At 45.7% G+C, this 21494-nt stretch overlaps 1 protein-coding gene across 1 annotated transcript in view; it reads left to right on the top strand.

Moving 5' to 3' along the window:
* The first annotated feature begins 7906 nt into the window (after positions 1-7906).
* MPP1 (membrane palmitoylated protein 1) overlaps positions 7907-21494 on the top strand; it is a 33361-nt gene continuing 19773 nt past the window's right edge. The window contains exon 1 of the mRNA XM_033138191.1: positions 7907-8226. Within this exon, the coding sequence (XP_032994082.1) occupies positions 8125-8226 (102 nt within the window). The 5' untranslated portion in view covers positions 7907-8124. The remainder of the gene's footprint in view (positions 8227-21494) is intronic.

Raw genomic sequence — 21494 nt, 5'->3', positions numbered from 1 at the left:
GCGGTTCGAATCCCCAGGGTGAGCTCCCGTTGTTCTGTCCCAGCTCCTGCCAACCTAGCCGTTCAAAAGCATACCAGTGCAAGTAGATAAATAAGTACCTCTGTGGCGGGAAAGTAAATGGCATTTCCATGTGCTCTGGCTTCCATCACGGTGTTCTGTTGCCCCAGAAGCAGTTTAGTCATGCTGGCCACACGACCCAGAAAGCTGTCTGCGGACAAACACCGGCTCCCTTGGCCTGAAAGCGAGATGAGTGCTGCATCCCCATAGTCACCTTTGACTGGACTTAACCGTCTAGGGGTCCTTTACCTTTACCTTTTATACTGAGTCAGACCCATTGCCCCATCTAGCTCAGTATTTTCTGTAGAAGCAGCCTAAAGTTTACACGCATCCGATATGTGAGTGATCACATGCATTACACTGAACCCAGAAGTGACCTGGAGACATCATAAAGATGTCATGGAAACACCTTTTTCTTCTTATCTATATATAAAAAAATGTTCCCATTGCGTGTACGCCGGAAACCTATGTTCTCCGTAACCGCTGCACCAAACAGCATCAAATTAGGACAAAGCGTAACTTGACCATCAAGGAAGGATCTGGCATAATAAAAATTTAAAAAACCCACACCTGTCATACATAAAATAAAGGATAAAGGGGGAAAAGTGGCGCGTCTATTATACCTCACCAGCAAAAGGAATGAAGACTCCAACAGCATCCAATAGAAAGGCGGATTGCCTGCTGACGTCATCAGACCTGCACCGACAAATAATGCCCCGTCCACCATTTTATAACTGCCATCTGTAAGCACCCAAGGACTTTCTGACACAAACTTAGTGGAAATGTGGGAGTCAGGAGTCAGGGGAGTTGCGGAAGAGAGGGGGGAGGAAAAGAAATGCGGGAACGAAACAAGCCCAAGGCTGCCTGAGAGGTTGAAGTGAGTAAGACCGGCTCTGAGGGGATTTTGTCGCTGGGGTGCGTAATTTTGGGACTGGGGTGGGGGAGAATGCTCTTTTTAATGGCGTAGAGCATGTGGCCAGTTAATTGTGAGGAGGGGGGTCTTTGTGGGGGGCTGCGCTTTTACAGTAAAAAAACCACAGCAAGGTCCGCAGTAGGCCTCCATAAGGTGCCCAGTGCCCTCACTTAAAATGGCCGCTGCACACTCACAGGCATTTTAAAATTTCCCAAGTGCCCTCACCTAAAATGGCCACCGCAGCTTTGCATGTTCAACACACACAGTCCCAAGTGATCAATACTACAGACCAATGTGTTCTTTTATGTAAAATGCATCTCTGGGTTATTTATGGGGCATAGGAATTCGTTCATTCACATGGTCTGAGGGACAGTGGACCGGCCCACAGCTGATAAAGGTTGCTGACCCCTGCTCTAGAGGGACAGGGAAGAACAAAAACAGGAGCTTCCAGAATACTTTCGGGGTCAGAATTTTAAAAAGCAAAAAATCCCACAGCAATGCGTGGCCGGGCCAGCTAGTATGTGATAAGTGTATGTGGCACTGCACTCTTGGTTGTCTCCCGGTTTTCCTCTCCCCTCTGCATTTTCATTTTATTTTTCTATTTATATTTTTACATTCATTATTATCACTGCATTTTGTATGTGCTTACATCAATAACCATTCTGTATGAAAATTACAACAACAACAACATTCCTTATTGATTTTTTTATTTTTTTTAAACCGAATTTGATAGAATCACCTTCAAATTTTTATTTTTTAATACACTTTTCAGATATATACATTTCACTGATTTTACAATCCTTTTGACATTTTAAAACTTGACTTCCTTCCCCCTCTTTCTGCGATTCCTTAAATTCATTTTTAATATCTTCTGCATATCCAAATTAACTTAACTTACTCATTTACTTATCTTCTTTATATATATAGGCCTACTCTTATGCAGCTGCAAGTTGTTACAATAATCCTGCCAGTGTTTTTATCTGTTTACAGTTTATCTGCAAATATTCGACAAACCATTTCCATTCTTTTATAAAAAGTTTGTTATCTTGATTTCTTATTCTTCCAGTAAGTTTCACCATTTCTCCATATTCCACAAGTTTTTGTAACCATATTCTTTGCTGGGACTTCTTCTTTCCATTTTTGGGCAAGTAACATTCTTGCCGCTGTAGTCGCATACAAGTATAAATTTCTATAAAATTTCTATAAAATTGCAAACAGAATCAACTTTCCTTCCCAACTAGCTCCGGAGGGTGAGTTCCCCAGGTGAGTTCTTCCAGCCACCAGAAGTGGTCATACAGGGAGCCACTGAGATCTGTGTCTGCTCACATTGTCAGTTTTAATTTTTGTTCCTTCGCTGTCTCCTCCGCAGGTGTTCGCCGGTCCTGGCTGTCAGATTACCTGGATGATCTCTGGTCTCATGTCTCCCACTCTTTTCCAAGAGCGGCTCTGTATGCCTTCCCGGCTGCTTTGGGTATCCTGTTCCTTCTCTGCTGTGCCACGTAAGTGTCATGGCAAGGGATTGACTTCACACAAACCCCAAAGTCTGAACTAAGGTAGGGATGAGGGCCTTGTAGACCTATCGCTGGATTACTACTCCCATAATCTCTGATCAGATGGAGCTGATGGGAATTGGGAGTCCAGTCCAGTTCCCCGAGAGGTTTAGCAGCCAATCCCTCTTCCCAGGAAATTCTGTGAATTGTAGCTCTGTGAAAGGAATAGGGACCAATTCACAATATCCTTAATAAACTACAGCTCCCAGAATTCTTCCCCCCCAGGGGGTGGGAGGAAACCACGACTGTACAAAGTGGTATAATATTCATTTAAATGTAAGTGTAGATGGGCCTAACATATGAAACCTGTTTTCCTCTGAATGACCTGCAGTAACTTTGGATGTCCAAAGGTTGCCCGGGCTTGAACTTCCTCAATTAGACTGTCTTCTTGCGCAATTCTGTCAGATGTCTGTAGTCTGAGGCAGCCAGTCAATGCTGCCTTTCTGGCAGCCAACTTTAAATAGCACTCACCTTCAGAGAGAGGGAGGCTCACAGAGGCAGATGGCAGTGGGGAATATTGAAATATAATTGAAAAAGTCCCTAAGGTGGTAGTGAGGCAAAAACACAGGAGACCCACTGCCAGTCAGAGCTCAGTATATGGTCTGGCTCAGTATAAGGAAGCTTCCTGTGTTCTTAGGAAATATTTTCTCGGCCCTTATGTACTCGACCTATCATTGCACTCATGCTCAGAGGGTCTCCTGCAGATATCATCACATCAAATGATCTGCCCATGCAATGTAGAAATTAGGCTTTTACTTTAATGTGGTGTCCCCTACACTTTAGAACTTTCCCCCTCACCTTTAGAACTTTCGCCCAGTCCATTGCAGTTGGGCCCCATTTCTATTACATTTTTGGTAACTTGTGAAGACTTTCATTTTTCAACGAGCCCTCTAAGTGGAGATTGTTGTTCCTGTTGTCATGATCCTTGCGTTTATTGCCCTGCCTTCACCAGCAGGTCCCAAGGTGGGTTACAACAATTTAATATTCAGAAATGAAAAGCAGCTCCCCTTCATCACACACACAGCCCAACAAGACAATGACAAAAATCTACCAGCAGCGTACAAATCAATATGGCTAACCTGACCCAAAACACCCACCCATCATCCCACTCACACATGAAAACAAAGGCCACCACAGCCAATCACAAAAGAACAACCACACCCTAAGCCAACCCCAACCTCTCCCACCACCAACAGAACACAAGTGAACAACAGAGAACCTGCACAAGCAACGCTGACACCAAACCCTACATATATTAAGTAAAATGGAAACATCGTCACCCGACCCCACCCACCCCTGCCCACCTCTTTCCCCCTTTTTCTTCCCAATGTCTCAACAAATGATACTGACTTGTAAAAATGATACATGTAAAAAATATGAGAGAGAGAGACATTGTACATGCTTTTGTAAATCAATAAACCTTTAATAAAAATACTTCAAAAAGGAAAAAAGAAAAGAAATGAAAAGCAGTTTCAACAAATTAGCTTCAGGAATAGGCAGTGCTTTTCTCTCTCTCTCAGGGGGTACTCAGGGGGTATGCAGTACCGGCACCTTTTTGTTGGTGGTGAAAAGTGTGGCATGTACTGTAACAACTTCACGGTGAGTACCGGCACCTATTTTCCTAGAGAAAAAGCACTGGGAATAGGGTTGTAATTGTATTGGATTTGAAACTGTAACACACACACAATTTTTTTTCTTTAATTTTTCTTTATTTTTACTGTTAACCCCTTCAAGGTATTAAATTGGATACATAGAGTAAATAAGACATTTAAAAAAAAATTCTCTCAAGACAGCAAAAGGCTTTCATTCTCTCCGAGTACAAGGGAAGGGGTCTTATATTGCTCGCAGCTGAATAATGCTGGGGAATGCTGTGAACATAGTGGATTTTGATTTCAGTAAGGCTTCTGACAAAGTCCCCCGCCATGATACTGTATTCTTGCGAGGAAGCTGGTAAAATGCGGGTTGAACAAGGTACCGGTAACTGTAAGGTGGATTTGTACCTGGTTGACTGACAGAGCCCAAAGAGTGCTTGCTAATGGCTCCTCGTCATCCTGGAAAAAAGTGACAAGTGGGGTGCTGCCGCAGGGTTCTGTCTTGGGCCCATAGTTGTTCAACGGCTTAGGTGAAGGAATTGAGGGGGTGCTGCTCATCCAATTTGCAGATGACACAAAACCAGAAGGGGTAGGTAATACTGAGAAGAAAGAATTAGGGTTCAATAAGACCTTGACAGATTGAAGAACCAGGCCCAAACAAACAAAATGAATTTCAGTATGGAGAAATGCAAGGTTCTGCACTTAAGCAGGAAAAAACCAGCAGCACCAGTATAAGATGGGGGTACACCTGGATTCTAAGTTCTTCCAGTTTTCAGTACTGTGTACAGGGTGTCATGAGGCCCTAAGCTACTGAAGGTAATGGGGTCCTTTATATGTCCAGCTGTCCTTTGTCAACAAATTGCCACTGTTTTTTGTGTTGAATATATGCTGTATGGTAATTTATGGACCTAATAGGTTATCTAAAGCTATTTGCACATAACAAAATATGTATTTTGTCAAAGTAATGGCTGAACTAATCTTACATTTTGGAAATGTACATCCAGGTTTTTTTGTCCTTAAATTTTTGGGGGGAGCCCCAAGAGAGTGGGGCCCTAAGCTATAGCTTGTTTATCTTATATGTAAATCCGGCACTGACTGTGTAGTTTGGAAGGTGTTGGTAAAATAAAGAACACTGCCTTCACTCTTCTGTGTATTTCCACAATTCTGGGGGTTCCCACTTTTTCTTGGGCAATCAGTTTCTATTCTTTTTATAGTCCATTTACGCATACACAAATGCATTTTTCCTCAGTGTGGCCTTTTGTGTGTGTTTTCCAGAGTCCTTATGGATTAAGGAGGTGCTACAGAAAGCGATCAACATATTTCAGCCATCTGTTTGAAGATCTTTTTGATCCTTCACCAAGTTTGAAAACTCAACCCCATCATTAATCTCAGCAAAATCCTGGATGGTCACATGACCTGATCTGATTATTCAGGGGGGGGGGAACCAAACAAGCTACTGTTGTTACTCCTTTTGAATAAATGTTGTCATTTCACATGCAGCAGTGCTTGCAAAAACTGTGATTGTTAAGCTGATCACAAAGGGTAAGAAATAAGGAAATCAGGTCATCAATATATACGTTTTGTATGCATATTTTGAAAAGGACTGAGACTTTAGAATGCTGTTGTGACTTCTTGTTAATATACATATGGGATAGCTGCATATTCCCACATTGCAAAGGGTTGGACTTGATGATCCTCAGGGTCCCTTCCAACGCTACAATTCTGTGATTCATACTACTGGTAATTATGGCAATTGTCATGGAGTTATCAGGAGAGGCCTTTGGGGCAGAAACTAAGCCCCTACTTAGGAGGATCTCAAATGGCTATCTACTGCATTTTGAAGTAAGGAAAGTAATGCACATTGCCATCTAAAAATACATTCCCATAAGAACAATAAGCCTAGAAATTAAAATTACCTAACTGCACCACCACTGGGCATTTGAGGCCCAGCCAAACCCCCAAGAGTACCTGGCAAACAGGAAGCTGCGTGGTTGTATCACAACTGTTGCTGTTACAACAACTCCCAGGTGTGGAGAAAGTGGTTTCACAGGCTTGTAGTTCCTTGCTGGGGGCTGTTGTACTCTGTGCAACCGTACACCAATTTGGGCTTGTTATGCATGCTTATTGCACTGCTTTTGGGGTGGAGGTAGATTAATACATGGAAATGGTGAATGAAAAAGGATCAAGCTTTCCACTTCAGGATTATGAAAACATGCATACTTTTCAGTAGCTTAAAAAGATGGAAGTTTCCCCATGGATTGAAAACTAAATTTTTCTGCAGCGCAGCTTTTACAAATGAACTACGGAACTATAGAAAATGAACTACAAAATGAACAACAACAACAACAACAACAAAAAGAGAGCCTTGGGGGTCCCTCAAGACTAAACTAATTTATTATGGCATAAATTTTGGGGGACTAGAGCCCTCTTCATCAGATGCAGGAATGGTAATCCATGTAGGGCGCTGGTGAGCCAATTTACACATGTAAGCTGATAAAGATCAATTGTCCCTATTTAATCCACAAGTGATAGTGTTAAATCTCTTTAATTATAATTCAGCAGTTTTACATTTCAGTTTCCCTTTGTTTCAATAAGGTCATTATACCAAATAAGACTATTATACCAAAAGCAAGCTGGGCAACATTTCAACATCTCTGCAGCTAAGCATTTCCTTGGGAAAAGGGCCCTGTTTCCACAGGCATACAATACGTAGCACCTGATGACAGTCCAACATCAAGTGATGACTTGCAGCACAAGCTGGAAGATTCACAGCACAGAAAAGTTTTTTTACACAGTGCATAGCTAAACTATGGGATTCACTCCCACAAGAGGTATCAATGCTACCAACTTGGATGACTTCAAAAGATATTAGGCAGATTTATGAACCAGCCAATGACTACTAATCCTGGTGACTATGTTCTTCCCTCCACAGTTGGAGGCAGTAGGTCTTGGACTACTGAGTGCTCATGCACTCAGTTGCTGCTTGCAGCCCCACTGAATTGAATGGGACTTACTCCCAATAAGTACAGTACATGGCTCATTGGTGGTGCTCATTTCTGACAACTCTAGGTAAGGCTGGGAAGGACCCTGGTCTGAAATAATGGGAGTGTCACTGCCAGTTAGTGTACACAATATTGAGCTTAGAATGACCAAGGGTCTGGCTCTGTACAAGTCAGCTTCCTAGATCGCCGATCACCAGTTGAATCGCCTATTGCCATGCAACCACAAAAAACACCGTATTTATGCATGAATTAATGGGAGAGCGCCTGTTCTGCAGACGTGGAGACCAGTCACGGACACTGTCCACAGAAGGCCGGGGAAGACCCCCTGCCTGAGACCCAGGAGAGCCGCTGCTGCCAGTGAGTGTCACAGACGCAAGGTAGACGAACCCGTAACCTTACTCGGCCGAAGGCAGCCCCCTCTGTTCTTGAGGTGACGTCGCTTATCGGCCCCGAAAACAATCGCTGCTTCTTGCACGGCCCATCTCGTTCAATCTTGCAGAGCCTCGTGCTTTGAGTAAACGAAGCTGTGGCTCTTGCAGGCAGCAGGAAGACACTCGGCTCTGGCAGGAGGGGGCGCAGGAGGACGCGCGCGCGGCTTGGAGAGGTTGGACAGGGCTTGCACCGCTGTCCCCAGCGCACGACACTCGGCGGCGCTAAGTGGCTAGGGGAACGCAGGGCTACTGCTTTGGCAGCCGCTGAGGGCCGGGTGGAGAGATCCCTCCCTATTTAGCCACTCCCAGCGGGCGGGCCTGGTCCTCCCCTCTGCTGCCTTCTCCGGCGCACGGTGACTCTGCAACCCTTTCGGTTTAGGACGCTCCGGCCGGCTGTAGCGCGCGCGGGGGGGCGCTACCCGGCTCCAAATTAAGCAGCAGCAGCGGCTCGATAGCAATCACGCCTTGCGGGTGGAAGGAGAGCCCCTCGGGCCGCTGACGAGACGCCGTTCGACTCATAGCCTCATAGCATCACACTAACCCGGGGAGCTGAGCTACCCGCGCCGGGCACCCACCAACATGACGCTCAAATCCAGCCGGAGTGACAGCGTGAGCAGCATGAGGACCGCGCTCTCCGATCTGTACCTGGAGCACCTTCTGCAGAACAGGCCTAAGGCCGAGGTGAGAGGCGCTTCTGGAGATCGGGCATGCGGGGGTGGCCGGTGGGAAGACGTGGCAACGGCCGCTGAACGCGCCGTAGCGCTGGAGGTGGGCAAGCCCCTCCCTCCCGCTCATGTTTAAAGCAAGAAGCGGGTTGTTACCTTTCCGATGCAGGGCGGGAGGCCCCCACCCACCCACGTTGTTCACTTACTGTATATGTTGATCAATGCAAATGCATCGCTTGCCTGTTACTTAACACATATCCCTTGGGGTGGATAAATTTGGGCATGGACTAGGGTGGCCCCAACCGGTCTTGAGTTTTATGTGACTTCTCAAGTGAGACTTCGGGCTGCAATTCTGAAACCATTGACTAGAGAGTAAACGCTGTTGCACGCAGTGGGGCTTATGTCCCGTTAAGCATGCGAAGGTCTGCCTATGCCATTTGCGTTACCTGGGTACCAGCAATGCCATCTAGAAAGCAGAATGGGCCAGCTTAGGCCAGCTGATGCATGCGGGAGATGTACTTTTGAATCCACCTTTTTTTTAAGGAAAGGAATGTAGGGAGCTTCTGCCTGATGCGTTGTCAGACCACTGACCCCATGCAGTTTGGTATCACCTAAGCAGAGTGACAGGAATGGGTCCTTCTTCCAGCCTTGCTAGAGATGCCATGGGATTGAATTTGGGACCTGTATGCAAAACAGGGAAGAGCTGCAACGTAGTGGCAGAGCAACTGCTTGCATGGAGAAGGCACCAGGCTCAATCCCTAGCACTGACTGGGAGAGACCCGTCTCTGAAATCCTGGAAAGCTGCTACCAGTCAGTGTAGGCAATACTGAGCTAGATGGACCAGTGGTCTGACTCTGTAGTCAGCAGCTTCCTATGTTCCTGTGCTCTGTCACTAGGCTAGTTCCCTTCCCTTTGGAAGTGGGAGAGTCTGGTGGGACACGATTGTCTGTGGGATCTGGGTGATGATAGATTTCCCTATTCCACTTAAATTTCGAAAAGCTCCAGTGATGTTTGCTCTTGTGGTGGCTGGACACCATCACACTCCTTGTAAGTGGTGGAGGACAGTTGTTTTAAGTGGGTTGCAGTACGTGGTCTATTGGAGTGCTTCTCAGTTTCATGCTTTTTGGCCGAGATCCGAACACAGTCCCTTGTGTGGAACTAATGTTTTTTTTTCTGCCTGTGCTCTGGGGTTTCTGGGATTTCTCTTCTAGCAATAACTCTTGACATGTTGGATTGAAAGCTGCTGTGGAGGGTACCCAATTTTTTTCTAGAGTGGCACTTCGGAAATGAGTTGGAGAGGACGCATTGGGAATTTTGACCGCTGAACACTTTCAACTAGAGCAGTGTTTCCCAAACTTTTCCAGGTGTTTCAGACTACAACTCCCATCATCCCTAGCTAGCATGACCAGTGGTCAGGGATGATAGGAACTGTAGTAAAAAAACAACTGGAGACCCAAGTTTGGGAAACCCTGGACTAGAGCTATTCCTTGAAGCAAGGGTGCTGAGATCTGCATAACATGTTCATATTCGAATGGCTATTCAGAACAGAATAACTAGCAGTGGAGCCATCCAGGTAAACAAGAATCCCAGGACAGATTGGGATAGATATGTTATGCAGCTCATGCATCCTGCTGCAGACAAGGGCCTCTTGCAAGTTTGATCTCTTTGACTGTCCCTTTTGTGGCTTTCCCTAAGCAAAGACCATAGCGGGGGGGGGGACAGAAGTGTGAGGACAGACCTCCATCAAAGAGTCTCATGTGCAGGTGTGCAGGGTGTTCCATACACTGGAAAAACATGATGTGCTGGGTTACTGTTGCCAAGTCCGTAGTTCATTCAGACAATTTGAATGCAGTTGGTGGAAATGTGGCTCTCAATCCACACTTTTTTTCTTTCTTTCTGGAACTGTTACAGCAAGTACATTTTAAGGGAAACTATGGGGACTGACCCTTTTAAGGGAGGGGGCTTGTTTTTGGCTTGCCTTTCTCTTGTTGCCTGCATGCCCGCCTCCCTTGTTGCCTGTTGACAAGCTAATCACAAATATTAAGAGTTTGGGGGCACAGCTGCATCTTGCAGCTGGTCATCTTGTCCCTTTGCTTCTGAGTAGAGCCTGTGCGTGTATTGTGTATGTGAGGAGGATTCAGTGCTTTACTTCAGAGGAAGTTGGCTGTCTGTCTCTCTCCCTCTCTCTCTCTCTCTCTCTGCTGCAAAGTTGCATCTGGTCAGAACTGGAAGTGGCAATTGGCTTGTGCTGATTTAGCTGCAGAGCTATCCAGTTTGGGGGAAGTGGCAGATAATAGGAAAACAAGAAGCTGTCATATACTAGGCCAGTTTTCTTTGTGCACTCCCAGCACTGCCTGTTCTTGCTAGCAATGGCTAGAGATGTGAAGGCCTATAAAAGAAAATGAGGGAAAGCTTCTTGGGGATTTCCCCCCCTTTCTGTTTTCCATGCCTTCACAATCTCTTAACATTGGCTCTTCAGAATCTCATGCAGGGCTCTTCCCCACCATTGATAAGACTTATCAGTGTCTGCTAGACATAATGGCTAGCTTCTGCCTCTACTGTTGGGGAATGATTCACAGGTCGGGAGAATGCTGTTGTACTCAGTTCCAGCATTTGTGCTTTTGAGCAAATCCAAAACAAGCAAGGGCTCCAGGAATGGGGAGCCTGTTGCCTTTCAGTTGCTGTGGAACAACTTCCATCATTCCTGGCTACACATTCTGGGGCTGATGGGAGTTGAAGTCCAATGACATCTGATGGGCCACAGGTTCTCCCAACAATGCACGACTGTTTCGGGTTTTTCTCTCCTTGCCTCCACACTCCGACCTGTGCTATTTAATACGATTGGTCTGCCTTAAGGGGCTGTTGTGCGAATGACTGAGTTCACACTTCTGAAGTGCTTTGGATACTTGTACTTGTTGGCATCTGTCTGCCTTGGGAGACAGTGGAGGAGTGCGCCTTTGGGGGAGTGAAGTCAAATTGTTGGAAGGTTACATCGCCTGCTGTGGCTGTAGAGACCGATACGGGAGAGAATGTTTTGCTGCAGCTGGGCCCGATGAAGGCATCCGGTTTTGCTGCTACAAGTGCACCATGGTGTTTCTTCTTTCTGTGCTCCTCCCAGCAGTCATTCTTCCTCAAGTCACTGCTTATGGATACATAGCCTGACTATCTCCAGGAACTTGGTTGTCTGAAAGGGATTTGCAGACAGCGAGGTTGAAGTTGCCAGCCTTCCTGTCACGTTTGCAGACATCTTTGTAACATAGAGTATTATTGAAAATATATGAACACTTTTTAAAAAAAATGCAGTACAAATCTCTTCTTCCATTAATCACCAGCTGCTGCTATAAACAAGTCTGAGCAAAAAAAAACAAAACAACCACACACACACACACAATTTTGCATTGCTGCTGAACTCTCACAAGGTTCAGGCCCTAACAGGCTTAGTTTGTTCGTTTTTATCCTGGGAACTATCTGCTTCTTTTGATGCTGTTGATATACAGATTAGGGGCAGTCAAGGAAAGCAAGTTTCCCCAGCAGAGCTCAAGGACCACAGTGGAACAATGGTGGGAGGAGTAGATACCTCTCTGATAGCTCACTGATGTGGCACCAATTCATGGTAAGAGAAGTGTTATCTTGAAGTTGATCCAAAAATAAATAAATACTGGCATGGTACAGACAGCAACTTGGGGAGCATTTAGACCACGGAAATAGCACGGAAGGAAATGGTTGAACACATCCTCTGTTTGGGCTGCTGCTTCTGTCCAGTTTCCCTCCCCTCCCCACTGCCTTATAGCTGCTTTTAAGTTAACATAAATATGTTGAGAGATCCAGTTGCAGCTCTCCTGCATAGTAAGTAGTTTAGCTCTGATAATATCCAGCGTTTATGACTTGGCAATGGGGGAATTTGGCTTTAACAAATCTACATAGTGTGTCTTTTGGCAACTTGCCCCTTTTTTTCCTTTGAGCTAAAGATACCCAACTTCTTCGATCCTACCACATGACTTGGCATCCTGGGGACACTCGTTTTTTGTCACTCTCCTCTGTCACTCTCCTCTGAAAACCTTCTGACGGGTCAGCACCCTCTTTGAACTGTGTGGCAGATGCAGAACTGGAGACAGTGCTGCAAATGAAATTGCCTTGCTGTGAAGAGTAGTCCAGTTGTTTCTTGGGGTTTTTGTGTGATGCTCCTGTTAAATGCACCATTGTTGTATAATGTTTCATGTTTGGCCTGATCTGCACAGAGAATGTCTTTGGATGGTTTGCTTATGTTGCATTAGCTGCAAAAACAGTTTCTGCATGACAGTGGGAGCCATGTGAAGATCCATTTGTCCATAGAATCCAACCGTTTGGTGAATTAAAACATGGCTCTCCAGGTCTAGATTTCCAGTTGTCAGTGACTGAGGATGGGGGAGAAATAGACTATCATATTTTTCTGCTATATGTTAAAACAGCACTGTTTCATACAGTGTGTAGGTCATACAGTGAACTAACACAATGCTAGTCAAACTGGGGAGCTAGAATGGATGCAGTACTGTACAAGTAACATCTGAAATCAAACAAAATAAAAAAAATTTCTTCCAGTAGCACCTTAGAGACCAACTACGGTAAGTTTGTTATTGGTATGAGCTTTTGTGCGCATGCACATTTCTTCAGATACCATATCGTATCTGAAGAAGTGTGCATGCAGACGAAAGGGGAAGAGAGTGCTCTTTTGCTCAGGTTTTCTTGTGGCTATTGAGAACAGGGTGCTGAACTGGACAGGTCATTGGCCTGATCCAGCAGGCTCCTCTTATATTAGGTTGTTAACATCTGTTGTTAATTTTTCAATATTGATAGTACTTCCAAGTTCTTTCACAACAGTTGTCTCTGCCTGTTTGAAGAAGAAATTCTTGAAGATCTTTTCAAGAGTCATACAAAGACTATCTTCCTTTCCCATCACCTGCTGCTAGATAACCTTTTAACTGGAAATGCTGGGGATTGGACTTGTGACCTTCTGCATGTAAAACTGAGGTTTCACCTCTGAGCTGTTGCCTGTTTGTTTGTTTGTTTGTTTGTTTGTTTGTTTGTTTGTTTGTTAAAAGGAAAAGCCTGAGCATTTGTTGACGGACTGATTCTTGGTGTAAACAAAAGTGTATGGATGCATAAATAACTAAACCACCCTTGCACATAGAAAACTAGCATTTTAGAGAGCAGGTTAGAGCGTTCAACTTTAGCCTAGGGAGACCTGGGTTCAAATTCCTTCTCCTCCACAAAGCTTAGTTGGTGATCTTGGTCTTAGTCACTAGCTCCTAATCTAACCTACCTCACAGGGCTGTTTTGTGGATAAAAGGGGTGGCAACCATGTGTTGCTCTTGGTTCCTTGGTGAAAAGACAGGATGCAGGTTGACCACCCATAGTAAGAAGAACCAGTCCCTTAAGTACCACATATCAAACTGGTTACAGTAGCCTACTAGGCACAGAAGTTCTGCCCACCTTCTTCTTCCTTTCTTCTGTTGCAGAATCAAGTAAAGCATACCTAGGTTTCTGCATGACCTTCAGGCCAGGAAGGTGGCTTTTTAAAGGAACTAATGACTTGGAAATGAATAGTCTTGTTAATGTTTAAATATTTTAATGCACTGCTTTACATTTGACTGCTTTGTATTATAATGAAACCCTTGATGATGGGAGAAGCTGTTTGTTCCTTTCCAAGATTTCCATCTTGTGCTGTTTTGTCAGAGCTGCAGAGCATTTCCCAAACTGGGAGCAGCAAGACCTGCATCTGTTTGTTGGATTTACACCTGAGTCAGGTGACCTGACCATTCACATACTGGAGAGATGGCAGCCCTTGCCTTTGCTTCTTCAATCTTTTTGGGGGAAACTACATGTTTACAAGGCAATGCAAATGAAGCGCCATCTGTAAAAATGAAAAGCAGCCTTGCTCATTTCTCCTTCCTCGAAAAAAAAGAGCTGTTGTTTGTTTAAATACCCACCTGAAACTGCACTAGGGTGGCACTTTTGAGTGGTAAATGGCAAACAGAGAAAGAATAAAGCACTATCTTTTGCAGCTGTGCCACCTCTTGTAACAGTCACCAAGGCTGCTTTTGGGTTGTTTGGTTTTTTAAAACTGCCGCTAAGATGTGTGTAATGAAAAGAAATCGCTAGACCAGCTGTCAGCTTTGGATACACAGCAAAAGTCCTTGGGTTTTGCTTGCAAAAAGGCAGCAAAAGCTTGCTGCTGCTGCTGCTGCTGCTGCTGCTGCTGCTATCCTTCCTACAGCAAACTTGGATGGTGAGTGCCATCAGAAACTGGGGTCCAAACCTGAAATAAGGCGGTGGTATTGGCATGGTCAAGGAAACTCCAAGATTTGCAGAAGTTCAAGAAAACTAACAGAATGAAACAAAAACGTGAACGGTCCCAAGCCCTCAAAATACACCACAGAGAAGATGGATCATGTTAATCTATTACGGAGTACTGGTTGGTGGTTGGAAAGAAAATAGGAAAATGGAGAATTCATTGGGGAGAGGAATGCCCTGTTTGGAGTGAATGGCTGGCTTGAACCTTGAACGGGGCACTCCTTCAAAAAACCCCTTCCCTAGTTCCCACTTCTTTTGTGTAGTTCCTCCTCCTGTGAATCCCACTGATGTGAAAGTGCTGTATAAATACTAAAGTTTGCCTTGCCTAGTCACCTCTGTGAGTAAAAATATGAGGAGAATTCAGCACCACTCCTCCCTAAATGTTCTGTTGGCACAAGCATTTCGCTTGCCCAGTGGAATGGGACCTCCCCTCACGTGCTGTTCAAAGGGTTCTCCCAACCCTAACTTGAGGGAGGTCGGGGGAAAGCCCCATTGCACTAGCTGAAGTCCTTACGTGGGCTTCCACTAATGGGGCTGGTCAGTTCAATAGCTCATTGGATGCCACCATTTCAGTCTTTTCCACCTCTCCACTGTACCAGTGTAGTGAGTCACCAAGGCACTGATTGTCCAGTGTGGTGTAGTGGTTAAGAGTGGTAGACTCGTAATCTGGTGAACTGGGTTCGCGTCTCTGCTCCTCCACATGCAGCTGCTGGTTGACCTCAGGCTAGTCACACTTCTCTGAAGTCTCTCAGCCCCACTCACCTCACAGAGTGTTTGTTGTGGGGGAGGAAGGGAAAGGAGAATGTTAGCTGCTTTGAGACTCCTTCGGGTAGTGATAAAGCGATAGAGTCCTCCTCGTCTGTTCTCACCCTAGGGTTTCCCTGGGATAGGGAACTTGTGGCTCTGCAGATAAATTGTGGACTCTGACTCCCAGCACCCTTAACCAGTGGACCATACTGGATCTAATGGGAGTCCAATGAGATCTGGAGGGTCACAGAAGCCCCATCTGTATCCTGGACATAGCAGACCATCTGGACCCTTGGTCACTTCCTCATACTCAGTAGCTAGTATTTTGCTGCTGCTGCTGAATTCTGCTGAGCTGGCCTGTCTCTGACATGCTTTGTTGCATCTGGCAAGTTCTGGGATTTGTCTGTGACAGCTGTAACCTCATGCAGCTGTTTCCTCCCTTGAAAAAGAAAGCTGGGGTTGGGTGGGTTGGGTACTGGCACAATTGTCTACAATACTTGAGTTTCAGGAAGCCCTGGGAAGATAATCCAAGTGCTTACGGCATCGGCATCACATTTCTAGGCCTCTTGGCAGAAAAACATATTCCCTTCAGGTCCAACTTCCAAAAGGACAGTTTCAGGTCAAAGACTAAACTGTGCAGGAGAAAAACAACTGGTCTGTTTTTGGGGGAGGTCATGATGGGGGAGATGGACTGGATTGTGGTGAACCAGTTTGGAATGCATTTAGATCACAGATGGGAATCATCTTCAGTCCAAGGGCCACATTTCATTCTGGGCAGCCTCTCAGGGGCCGCATACCAATAGTGAGTGGGGTCAGAGGCGAAAATAGTGGAGCAGTGAATGTAAATCTCTACTGAGTTTCAAAATGTTTTATTTCAGGAGGCTTTTGTGCCTTGAATGCTTCTCAGATCTTTTTTTGACATTTTAAATTCTCGGGGCTTTATGTTTTGGAGTTTTAATTTGTTTTTTTAAAATAAATAAATAAATAAATTGTGCATTATGTATCTGATTGCCCTAAGCCTCTTTGAAAAAGTGAAAAGTGAGATACAGATTTTAAAATAAAATATATAACTATATACCACTTTTGTACATTAGGCTGATTTGTACACCTACACCCCTGCCTATACCAGCAAACAACAAGCATTTTCAGAGTTAAAGGGCACGTTCCAGACTACCAAAAATGCTCACGGAGGTTGCTATTGGGAAGGGTGTGGGGCCTGGAAAGAATCTTGAGGACCAGATAGAGAGAGCTGCATTTGGAACCTGATTTGCCACCTGATCCAGATGGGGAAGCACAGCACTTTGTATGATCCACAGGGACTCATCCTTATACTCGCCAGAGTGGCACATGCTCTAATTATCTCCTGCTTCGACTACTGCAGTGCACTGTATGTGGGGCTACCTTTGAAAGTGACCTGGAAATCTCACTGTAAACATGTGGTGCAGTGACAATAAAGTATTTCTATTTCTAAACTACAACTAATCCAGAATGCGGCAGCTAGGCTGGTGACTGGGAACGGCCGCTAGGGCCATATAACACCCGGTCCTAAAGATCTTCACTGGCTCCCTGTACATTTCTGAGCACAGTTCAAAGTGTTGGTGGTGCTGACCTTTAAAGCCCTAAACGGCCCTGTATACCTGAAGGAGTGCCTCTACCCTCATCATTTAGCCCAGACATTGAGGTTCAGCTCCAAGAGTCTTCTGGCGGCTCCCTCACTATGAGAAGTGAAGTTACAGGGAACCAGTGCATTGGTGGGAGAACTTGTGTCCCGTCAGATGTCATTGGACTTCAACTCCCATTAGCCCCAGCATGCATGGCCAGGAATGATGGAAGTTGTTCTACAACAACTGAAAGGCCACAGGCTCCCCATTCCTGGTTTGTTTTGGCCTTCTCGGTAGTGGCACCCTGCCTGTGGAACACCCTCCTATCAGATGTCAAGGAAATAAACAATAATCTGACTTTTAGAAGACATCTGAAGGCAGCCCTGTTTAGGGAAGTTTTTTTTTAAAACAAAGAAAGAAAGAAACTGTTGAATTTTATTATTATTTTTTTAAAAAATATGTTGGAAGCTGCCCAGAGTGGGTGGGTTGTGTGTGCTCTGTTGTGATGCTGATCAACTGTTACCCCAGCAAACACACTAGGGTTTTGATGCCCTGATTACCAGGCATCTGCTGCAAACATACCAGGGATTCATTCCTTTATTCATTCATCAAAAGTGAGGCGAAGTTTAAGCTTGTCCGAGCTGTTGACCAAGAGCCAGGGGGTTGCAACCTAGAATTGCTTCCCAAGAGTTTCAAGCCAAGGAGTTAGAACTGTTTATTGCTCAAGCAAAGTCCTAGCCTGACCCAGAAGGGTTCTACAGTATGTCAGGGGAGTCTGGTGGCTGACTAGGGTGGGTGGAACCACTTCAGAGCCCAGAAACCCTTCTCTGCCCAGAGAATGGAGGTCTCCTCCTGGTTAGAAAGTGCTCTGAGGTGAGTCCCATTCCATATTGGTGGGGGCCCTTGATGAGGGCTGCCTGCTGCTTCACAGGTGCCTAATTTCCCTGACAATAGCAGCCAGGTCTGAGAATCTGCCCGCCATTTCCACAGTCCCTCAAGAGTGTCACTGCATGACCACCTCTGGGTCATTGTGGGAAATTTGAAATGGAGGGCGGTTTCCCTGCTGCTACATATATTTCTGCGAAGGTGCTTGGGTTTCTGCTACTGCTACTGCTAAGGTTGCTGACGCTCAAGGATAAGCTTTGTTATCCACAAATCCCCAAGTTCCTGTTTCTAGCCCTCATTTCTCCTGATTACATCCGGATTATCTTCAGGACAAGGCACTGTTTAGCCAGAAAGCAAAGGTTGGGGACATGGGCTTAGCCAATCAATGCAAAATACTTAACTAACTGAGGTTCTGCCCACCCCCTAGCCTAAAGCCTGCACCCCCCAACATAAATCCTGGCTACGCTGATGGTTGGGGGAAAGGACTCTGTAGGGGGTGGGGATATCTTGACTAGGCCAACCTTTGAGCCTAATGGCCTGGAATGTGCTGTATTCTGGGGAAATCTTTGCTGAGCCCAGAGGTCTGGCATTGAACTGTGTGACAGGCTGCTTCAAGGAAGGAAGAACAGATAAGAGATGACTCTGGGCTGAGTCAGCTCCCCTGACGGGCACTTTGAACCCAGGCCAGGGTTGCCACCAGCAACTTTGCTAAGGCAGAGGGAAAAGGACATAAGAAGAGTCTGCTGGATCAGACCAGAGACCCAGCTAGTCCAGCATCCTGTTCTCACAAAACCGAGTGGTCCATCTTCTTCAGCGCTGTAAACCCAGAGGATCTCTGTTCCCTTCTAAATCATTCCAAAGACCCACTGCTGCACAATTGTCCATGGCTGTGGTTTTGGTATGAATGTTGTTTCCTTTAGGCCATGGGTACCCAATGTGACGTCCTCCAAATGTGGTTGGACTCCAGTTCCCATCAGCCCCAGCTAGCGTGACAAGTAGTCAGGAATGATGGGAGTTGGAGTCCAAGAAGAAGGAGTCTCAAAGTGGCTAACATTCTCCTTTCCCTTCCTCCCCCACAACAAACACTCTGTGAGGTGAGTGGGGCTGAGAGACTTCAAAGAAGTGTGACTAGCCCAAGGTCATTCAGCAGCTGCATGTGGAGGAGCGGAGACGCGAACCCGTTTCCCCAGATTACGAGTCTACCGCTCTTAACCATTACACCACACTGGCTCTCCAAGAACAGCTGGAAGGAAGCACATTGACTTACCCCTGCTTTAGGCTATGTTTGCAGGTGTTTAATCACTACTGGTACGAAGCACTTAAGAATCACTTTCGTAGGCTAGCAACGATTTCTGTGTGGATGGGCAGAGCCTGCTAAATGAAGTGGTAAAACCCATAGGCTAATATCTAACCAGGAACATCTGGGTTTGTTTGCATTAGTTTTGGAGAGGCTCAGATTGGAAGGTCGTGGTGCTTCAGCTGTCTCCAGAGGAATGGTAGAAAACACGAGCTGAACATGCAGTGAGATGTATGCCAACAGCACTGGGCAGGGTAGGCCAAGGGGGCTAATGAGGTGTACTGCAAACTGAACCTCGTGAGGTTAGCTCAGAAATAGTAAATGGGTGAGAGTATTGTATTGGTCAGGGAAGCCAGTGAGTGTATATGTATTCATCCAAACTGGAAAGGAGGTAGGAAATCTGTCTTTGTTATTAGAAGAAGTCGACGCTTTAATGGATATGTGAATAAGACGTGAAGTTGGTTTGAGCTAAATCAGGAGTCAGCAAGGTTTACCTCACCTGGGCCAGTTCACTCCAGCGGAGATCCCTCTGTGGGCTGGATTGTGTGTGTGCATAAGCACCCGTGCCTGCGATTTGCAGGCGTCATGGAGGTGAGTCCCTGCCCCGTGCTGTGCTGGTTTAGTGCAGTGTGTGGGGACTCGCTGAGCGGGTGGCTCATGGGCCAGTTAAACAACCCCCGTGGGCCACTTGTGGCCCATGGGCCTTAGGTTGCTGACCCCTGAGCTAAATGTTCTGCGATTGTAAGGGTTGCAGCAGACCCTAATGAGCCTTAGTCAATGGTGGACTGTCAATGGCAACTGACTGTTATAATTAGACAGAGCCTCCTTTCTCCGAGGCAGTATAACTTTGGTTTCTTAGTCGAAACAAAATAGAAAATTCTTTCCAGTAGCACCTTAGAGACCAACTGAGTTTGTTCTTGGCATGAGCTTTCGTGTGCATGCACAAAGAAGTGTGCATGCACACGAAAGCTCATACCAAGAACAAACTCAGTTGGTCTCTAAGGTGCTACTGGAAAGAATTTTCTATTTTGTTTCGACTATGGCAGACCAACACGGCTACCCACCTGTATTTGGTTTCTTAGAGCAGTGGTTCCCAATTGCAGTGGTCCCCAGGGGGTCCATGTAATCCACCCAGAGTCTGTGGCAACATTCACATAAACTACCATAGAAATAGCAATATTTTCAAAAGTAGGGGGCCCGTGGCTTGGCTTTTGAAAGACAAGGGGTGCACAGTACTTAGTTAATTTTGAACCACAGCCTTAGAGGACAGATGTGCAACCTGCTTACCAGACCCGCATCTGTTGTGTCACCCTCCAACCCCAGAGAGAGGAAGAGAGAATATGAATGGATGGCGAATGAATAAAGGTGAGAGAAAGAAGGGGTGATCCACAATTTTGCTACAACCCTTCTCACTCCCACCAATATGTAGCAACGCATCCTGTAGAATTCTATCCATGATATTTTATCTGCACCATCAGAATGAATTTCAGGAACCAAAAAGTCATTCTGAAAAATACGACTTTTGAGCCATCTGGTCAAAAAGTGCAACTAAGCATTTCTGTATTGGTGCCTGTAACCCTGGTTTAAGGAGCCATTTGGCGCCTAGCTTATATATCTGAGTTTCCCACAACTTATTTGCCTCCAAGGGTTATGTGGCCCTTTTTCTCTCCAAAAGATTACCCATCCTTGCTTTAGAGGCCCGGGTTGGTGTAGATGGGTTTACTCTGTCTCTTGAGAGGATGGTGCCATTTTAGCAGAAGTGGGTAGGGGAGGAGGAGACTTTGTCCCCAGTTCCCCCAACAGTCTTGCACCAGCCTAATGAACTAAATATGTCCGCCTTTCCACCCTGACATTGAAATGGAAAACAGTCAGTGCTGTTTATATATGCTCAGTTGCTTGAAACCAGCTTACAGTCTAGAAGAGATAAGACCTTTCCAGGGACTGTTAATATGTTTTTGTTGTGCTTTTGTTCTTTAACAGGCTTTAATCACCAATACGGTGTGTCCTTTGTCTGCTTCTGGAAGATAAGAGCAGGAGCAAGGGCTGAACTATGTGAAAGGACTCTGGTTAGGGGGCATCCTTCAAAATGTGGCTTTGCGCATGGGTGAACTTGGGCTGCTGTTACTGGAATGAAGCAGAATATATGTTTGTCATCCAGTCTTTTGAAGTTGTCGCTTTTTTACCCTAAAAACAGCCATTCTGAGGTTGACCAGAACTCTGGTTCGTGGTTTGTGTGTGTTAACTCTTCTTCTCCCAGGACTTGCAAGACTGGTGTAGCATTTGAAAGCTGGTTCAAGTGCAGGCCTGTTTCTCTTGAGAGAAGGTTCGGTGCCAGACCAGTGCACAGTCTGCAGTTCTATCCAAATTCAGGCTGTGTGATCGGAGTCCAGAATTCAGCATCCGAGAAGCTGGGGTTTCCTCCCC

The sequence above is a fragment of the Lacerta agilis genome, chromosome Z (genome assembly GCF_009819535.1).
Source record: "Lacerta agilis isolate rLacAgi1 chromosome Z, rLacAgi1.pri, whole genome shotgun sequence".
Classification (NCBI taxonomy): Eukaryota; Metazoa; Chordata; class Lepidosauria; order Squamata; family Lacertidae; genus Lacerta; species Lacerta agilis.
The sequence above is the reverse complement of the archived record's forward strand: the minus strand, read 5'-3'. Positions and strand labels throughout refer to the sequence as shown.